This window comes from Habropoda laboriosa, unplaced genomic scaffold (assembly GCF_001263275.1).
Source record: "Habropoda laboriosa isolate 0110345459 unplaced genomic scaffold, ASM126327v1 scaffold40, whole genome shotgun sequence".
In the NCBI taxonomy this organism is placed as follows: domain Eukaryota; kingdom Metazoa; phylum Arthropoda; class Insecta; order Hymenoptera; family Apidae; genus Habropoda; species Habropoda laboriosa.
The window spans coordinates 7,348,945-7,356,911 of record NW_017100231.1 but is presented as its reverse complement, the minus strand read 5'-3'; the positions used below and the strand labels follow the sequence as shown (position 1 = coordinate 7,356,911).

At 37.0% G+C, this 7,967-nt stretch overlaps 1 protein-coding gene across 1 annotated transcript in view; it reads left to right on the top strand.

Annotated features, from left to right (window-relative positions):
* LOC108571554 overlaps positions 1–7,967 on the top strand; it is a 22,558-nt gene that overhangs the window by 14,400 nt on the left and 191 nt on the right. The window contains exons 2-4 of the mRNA XM_017933622.1: positions 4,386–4,471; positions 5,003–5,127; positions 7,512–7,966. Of these exons, the coding sequence (XP_017789111.1) occupies positions 4,386–4,471; positions 5,003–5,127; positions 7,512–7,966 (666 nt within the window). The remainder of the gene's footprint in view (positions 1–4,385; positions 4,472–5,002; positions 5,128–7,511; position 7,967) is intronic.

Sequence of the window (7,967 nt, the reverse complement as noted above, 5' to 3'; positions counted from 1 at the left end):
TTTATTTTTAATTGAGAGAGAGAAAGAATTGAATAATTGTCAAGAACTCTAGGTTATAAATCACAGGTCGCACTAAATCTCATGGTAGTAAGTAATGGTAGTAAGTAGTAAGAAATGAAAACAGGTACATCCCTGAAACCCGTGATTTTCCGAATATCCGTTGAAAGCATCATCGGTCAGTGCCCTGACCAGTGTGCAGTCGTTTAGACTCAATTAATGCGAGCTCGTAAATATAGAAAAGCCAGAAGGATATTTTGGTTAATCAGCTAACCAGGCTGAGGTTGGGTCAATGTTTCCACGGATTTCATCTGGCCTTCTCTTTGTATTTCCTGGATTCTTAGTTTTTCAAGGAATCATCTCATGTGAACTCATGTTTCATGGTAGATTGATGATTCAACGTCAATCTCGTACAGTTGGTGGAAGCGGATGTATGTAGTAAGGTCACAAATTAAAAAAATAAAGCCGTACATCATTTGTGAATTGATATTTTAAATTTCTGTTTAAAAACATTTTATTTAACAGTCTGTAACTATTAAGAGTTAAGGCGCAGACAATTTTCTATAATCAATGAAAAAATCAATTCTAAGTTGATATCGAACTGACATGAACGAAGGATCGAGCACTGATTACGTGTTACGTTCGTTGCTCAGATTACGTGTAATTTGATGTCTAGCTAATTTCATCCACAGGTTATTATAATCCTTGATTACTAGTAAAATCCTTGATACTAGAGTAAGGTATATTTGACAGAGCCTGTACATGTTGTCCTTGAGATTTCCTCTAAACCTTAACCATCAACAACCAAATAACTTTTATACGAAACATTTCCCTGTATTTCCCTCGAATCGTTTACTAAATATATCCCTTACGTCAAAACAAACTGGACGTATCGCATTACACCATCTACGTGACTCCTCACAGGACCCAGTAGCACTTCCCTCACCATCGAGCCTTCTCCCCTGCACGAGAGGAGGATTTACCAAATATCATTGTCGCGTTGGTAGCAGCGAGCTTGCTCGGTCGATCTTTATCTCCATTCATCTCTCTGGACGAAAGTATTTGACGGCGCGTTGAATAGGCTCAGACGGTTTTGTCGGGGGGCCCGTGTCGTCGAGCCGCCTGCAGACGGCTCCGTGAGATCGTGAATGGAAAGGCTCGCACGAAATCAAAGGGCTAAGGGACTCTTCCTGCTTAGGCGAGATCAACGAGATCTCATTCAATGGAAACGTGCTCCTCGACCATCGTCGTCGTCGTCATGTTTCTACCCTCCACAGTATAGACTCGCGGGAAAGAGAGTTAGTAACCTAGACGCGATAAATCGCACACAAGCGACCGTTTGACTCGAACTCATGGGAAATTTACGCGTTTCTGGATCGTTCTTATGTTAGTCGCACGCGAAATGCAGGTCAGAGTACCGCCTAATATTTATTGTCCAGATCGCGGGCTCGATCTTAATGGTGCGCTGGCACGCGATTCTTTACCGACTGCGCTCTCTCGACCTTCTTCCCTATTCAACTGCTACGCTCGCCGGAGAAATTGACTCCATTGGGCGTGCTTTTGAACCGGGGGACAGAAGTCGATTTCGTGTTTCGTTGTGTAAAGTTTGTCGCATAATAACGTACCTGCTATACTTCGAAACAATTTGCTGTCTATTACACACGAATTTAATGGCAAATATAATTTACTACATTGGTGATTACTATTTAACAGTATCTAAACTCATTCATTTTTCAACATACGAAAGTAGTGACATCTATAGTGTATAAATATAATATACTAATATTTTCATCCTACACTTATCACGAAATGATCCATGTTTCTCAATGGTAAAAACGACACAACAAGCAGTTTAAAAAAACCGCATATCGATGAAGTCTTTTATGTACTTTTGCAGTCTTGTGTGCCTAACTGTGCATGTGTATAGGTTAGGTTAGGTGGGTATTTCTGTAGGATTCGTGAACAAGGGGGAGAATTCGAGACATTTAAGAAGCACTCTGGAATTTGGTGAAGTTTGAAGTTCGGTTACTGCCGTAGTATTTATGTGACGGTTTAAGGTAGAGGAATAAATCTTACAGGGAGTTTAAGGCGCGGCGATGGAGCGTGGAATGTTGCAATGGAAATTTATTGCAGCGTTTGCATAGGTGGATTGGTTGAATTTTCTCGAAGGAAGAACAGTTGCATTTTCTTTTTAAAGTTACTTCAATTAGGTTGTATAAATATGTATTTTTGTGTTTTTAAATAAATTTTACAATTGACCTGCGAAAATTTTCCTGAAAATTTCACAATTTTTACTCTAATTGGAATAAAAATGTTTCTTTCTGATTCCGATGAAATTCTATAATTTTTGTAACGAAAAATCTGTAGCCTGTTTCTTAACTTAAACTGGTATCAACACCATCTACAATTGTAACTTGCATTAATTTTACCTACGATCGTATGCACAGTATATTAAAGTTTCTCGTATGATAATCTTAGCGAAAAGAAATCATAAATGTCCGAGCTTGTTTAGCCTGAAGTGTTTCTCATGTGGTGTGTAACCTTTAAGTTGCGCTGGAGGAACCTATTAGGTCCCATGAGAAAATATGTTCAGCTTTAACCATTTAGATTTAAGTTGTATGAAGCAATTCATATATCCACTTAAAAATATAGTTCAATTAAACTTGAATGACTCTCTGTAGACGTGTATAGCATATGCTTTTGTTATACCTATATTATAATACGAAACCATTTTCTTTGTTTAAATAATTGGGATTGTTTGTAAAACGTTAGAAAGTTTAGAAAAATTTAATTCTTCGTTTATTGTACATTGCAACGGTTGAAAGTTCACGTGTAAAGAGTAATTGAAAATTAACCAAAAGATGATAAATACATATATTCCAATATTCACAAGCACATAAGAATTGAAACGTCAAGCATATACGACGTAGAACACAAATTAGCCTGTACTTTAACTCTTTGTATTTCTTGCGTGTTCTACTGATGTCCCATCAATTTCATGGGACAGTTTTACTTCACGGATGTTGACAGTTTCGCCGTCTGCCGGTGAAAGCGGAAAATGGGACCGCGCTCGGAATATACAAACACGGAAGGTTAAATTTACGCGCATGCACGCAGAGACGGTTGAGAGGAATTAGTCTAGGCAGAGAGGGTGGGGAGAGGGAGGGTTCCATTGGCGGCACGCTGCTCTTGAAACACGTCCAAAGAGGTCGCCGACCTCGAAAGGGGATGGATGCAACGAATTCGTGGGAATTCCTCATTGTACTTGCTTAAAATCACAATAAGTTTGTTTGAAATTGACCAAATGTGTAACTGTGGCTTAATAAACACTGAAATCGACCGACGGTTGTTCTTTTCGAAGCCCTTCGATTTCGACCTTACTATACGTGTAGATTAGGTTAGGTTAAATCTCCGCTGTAAGTGTCTTGGATTTTTCTTCAATTAATTATTCTACTTTGATTTTTCAATTAATTGTGGAATGAAATATCGAGAAACACTCTTCGTGCAAGTATAAGAGTATAAGAAGGTGGTTCAAGAGTGTGAGTTGTGTGGGGTGAGCACTGCTGAAAGTGAACAGTGTGTATGGTGAATAAGTGTTCGGAAAGAGAAAGGGAGAATAGAGAATGTAAAATTATTTTCAGATTAGTAAAGAATATTATATAGAGACTACAATTATATTATATTATATGTATAATATTTAGTACAAGTGTTCATTAAATTTGAAAGAAAAAGTAAGAAAGTAGAACGGCATTCATGCAACGTGGAACATTTTTCTGAAATTCTATATCAAGAGACGTCCTTATTGCATAACCAGAAAACGTTTAGAGTAGCGTTTTTCCCGTAGGAAAAAGCGACAGATGGCGCGCATATTTGAATGGGCGCCAATTGCGATAAAATCGTTCGTGGTCACTGGAAATTAGTAATATCACTTGCGGTCAGGCTGGCTAACAAGTGTAAGTGGAGCTCACATAGCTTAAATATATTGTCGAAAATAATAAAAGGAAACTGTGGATTATAAGTGTTATGTGAAATAAAGAATGCTGTTTTGTTCATATACCTACTAATTACTGTCTTTATTTATATTCTAATTCCGAATCATCAAAATCGGATGTGCTAAGCACCATTTGAATTCAGCCAATCAAATTCAAAGCTAAACCAATGAAATTCAAAATATTTATTTCAATAGCTTTGAAAGTGCAAAATTATAAACAAAACTACTTTTTTTTTTTAATGTTTTTTCCTCAAGCAAACGTATTTGATATTTCGTGTATTGTTATTGGGATGTTAGAGGTTATTTAACAAAAAAAAGCTGGTTTCTTTGTATTTCAATGAATTAACATGGAATCACGAAACTCACTTTTACTTCGAATTGTTTTTTTTTGTTTCAGGAGTAACAAGTACCTGCAAAAATCGTCCATCAGCCGAATATGCGCTGTCGGAGGCTTTTTCATTAGCATTCCTGTCTTTCTAACTGGTAAGAGCGCCAATCCTTTCGAGTTTATTGAATTCGAATCCTGTACCCCTGTGTTTTTCTTACGGTTGCCAGATAAATCGAAAACTGTTTAATCTTGAATTAACATAGTCGCCTTATCGGTCACTAAAGTTTCTCGTTTCAAGCTGAACATTTAGATTCTATTCGTGAGAATCCGTTTTCAAAAGCATAAACTATAAAATATTTTTGAGAAAGTGTTCGAATGATTGTATCGATTATGAAGAGATTTTTTATTGTCAGAGAGTTACTTTAATTGGGTATAGGTAACAAAAATAAGACATACATTAAAATTAGGTTAGGTTAAGTCTGATATCTCTCATGTGATTAAATTCTCATTATAGAATTGCTAATTATTCAATATGGCTTTATCAATATTGTGCCTTGAGTTTAGGATGGAACAATTTAATCAATTTATACACGTTTTTGTCTAAGCCTGACACTTGTTCCTGTTACCACTTTCTTCTAACTATTACGAAGTACGCTCATATCGTAATAATTCGACAATAATTTCAGGTATGATACTGTACACGTTCATCCAGTTTCATTCGACACCGGCGATTGTCACGTCGGTTTTCATTGGCCTTGGCATCGTGTTTTGTGGATGCGCAATGGTCCATAACGTCTTCGTGTGGCAGAGGGTAAGCATTGACACATCATTAAAAACATCTAACAACCGTATCAAATATTTTGTAATTTTAACATAACTTTTTCTGTCAAATGTTATCATTCAAAATGAAATTCCGAAGTACAGAATATAGTAACAAATACAACATAATCACCAACAAAAGCTACAATGCACGATTATTACGTTTATCAAACACTTTTTCCAGTTTAACGTTACATAAGCAAATATAACTTCACCATTTAACACAACATTTAACAACTAATACGAAGAACATATTAAGTAATAATATTAAAACAATTCTAAGTAATAAGCCGAAATATTCGTTATTTACCACACCAATAATACGTTCTCTCACTGTCACTTTCATCGAAGAGTTTTCATAACCTCTCTATATAAACGAGTATAATTTTTCTAATCTGCTACGATTGACAATAATTAGAACCAAACAACAACAACACCAGAACTAAAAAACGTATGAAAATAATAAGTATGTGTTAAATAATACGCATTAACACGTAGGTTATATTTTCTCTATATTACTTTCGACAAACACTCTTGCCAACTTCACGCCGCATAAACGAACACAGCGCCGCCTAGATTTAATCATCTCTCCTCTCACCGTTACCTTTCTCTTCCACTTCATTCACATGCAAAACTCTTACCAGATTCGCGGCGCATTAATTTAATCTCCTTTATACGAAATGTTTCTAAATTATACACTTTAAAGTGGACCTGTATTAGGCCCTTACGAATTCACGATACGATTTCGCGTTTGCATAATTCCGTTGCCGAAAAAGATATCGATATTAGCATATCGACTGATATGTCGGTATTGTCGATCGTTTATTTATTCGATCCTTCGCCGCACTCGCGTTTCACCATTCCAGAGCGGAACAGGATTTATAAATAACCGTGCAGGCAATATGCAGCGTATTTTCGTACGCCGAATTTATTCTTGAGCGGTTCGCAGGCTGCTACGTTGGTTACGTAGCGATTGGCTCGCCATTACCGTATAATTTTTGGCTTAGAGGGGCCGAGGAGTATACAAGGTGTGCAAAAGTTACGAATAAGAATTAATTTTATAAAATATAGTAATATGATTGAAAGTAATAAAAATAATTTTGTTTGTGGGAGTTCTTTTTATGTTTGAATTAAAAGAAAAAGAAAATGGTTTAAAAGTGGAAAATTTGGAGGTTAGAGAAAAGGATGCAAAATAATAAAAATGAATAATTTCGAAGTTTTTTTTTAGGTAAACGAAAAATGAATTATCATTGAATAAAACTTCTCTGCAACGAAATGAAATAGAAATCATATTTTACATAAAAACTTTGATACATATATACCCTGTATATGTATACACACATATGAAATCCCTCGAATAGCATCAATACAACAGTTATATGTATAAGTTATCACAGCGTTAGAACTCTATTCAGTGTTAGTCCATATTACGGGTAATGCAAAAGCTACTGAAGCTAAATACACACAATCTAAACTATGAGAATGGCCTTCGAAGACCGATTATGCGACACACGCGATCACTATAGAGGACGCGTTACCTAAAACGCTCAATTAAATCGTTCCGTTTACCTGAACCGCATCAAGCACGGTATTCTTACCGATATCGCCTTCGCCGTAAACACTTTCCAATTCCCATCACGAACCTTTATAACAAGCCGTTACGATAATACTTGATTCTCGACATAATGCTTCCCCTAACGCGTTAAAAATTAACACGTAAACGACAGTCTACGAAAGCAAAATTTCTGTTAAGAAAATAAAGATACTTTTTATTTATTATTCGCTAAAGATAGAAAAAAAATTTTAAATTAAAAAATCTTAAGATGTGATTTTACATGGTAAAATAAGAATAAATTAAGAATAACAAAATTCCATTGGAGGCTTAGTTTTTTTTTAGTTATAACTGTTTAAAGAATCGACGAAAAAACCCGTGAAGTACGGTAATTCAGTTATGTAACGGCTATTGTAATGCGTAAATAATTATGGAGGTTGTATCGAGCTTTGTAGCTTTGATTTTGATAATATTTCTACGTATCCATTGTGAAGAACGAATTATTTACCCGATTGAAATTAATTTTTTACCACGAATAAGAAGCATGCAATGTGTTATATACTGTCATTAAAAAAGAAAGGAATCATACCCAATTCTACTTTATGATATCTAATAAAATCATTTCTGGAACATACACCTGTTACTTATGACTTTATTAATTAACTTGACGTTGTCTTATAACGAAAAAATGAACGTGTCTTGTCTTAAATCATCATTTGCGCGTTAAATGTTCACAAAAACCTTTCCCCTAACCTTAAAACGAAACAAATCACTCGCGAAGAACCTATAAACGCACTGACCCCTTCACTCTCACAATTTTTCAGGAGAAGACGAACGCCGTAAAGGCACTAGCGCGTGAACAGTGCGAGGCGGCCGTGCAGCTGCAACGACAACAGCAGTTGCAACATCACCAGGGTCAGCCACAACTGCAGCAGCAACAGCTACGCGCTCCATTGACTATGCACCACGCTGGTTGTGCAACGAAAGTCGGACAGCCGGTGGCCAACCAGCCAAATACCGGCCACGTGACCCATGCACCACGCGCCGCTCAGTACCAACACTATCATCACCATCATCATCATCGACACGTCTCGATGTCTCCACCACCTCTGTTGCTCTCATCGCCGGCTCCGATCCCGGCGACGCACAATCATCTGAATGTGACCGGGCATAGGAACGTCATCACGCCGCCTGACACGCCGGCGGACAGGTCGCCCCCTAGTCCAGGCAACAAATTGAACAGGTCTCAGCATTTGCCACGAGAGGCCACTGGCAGCGTC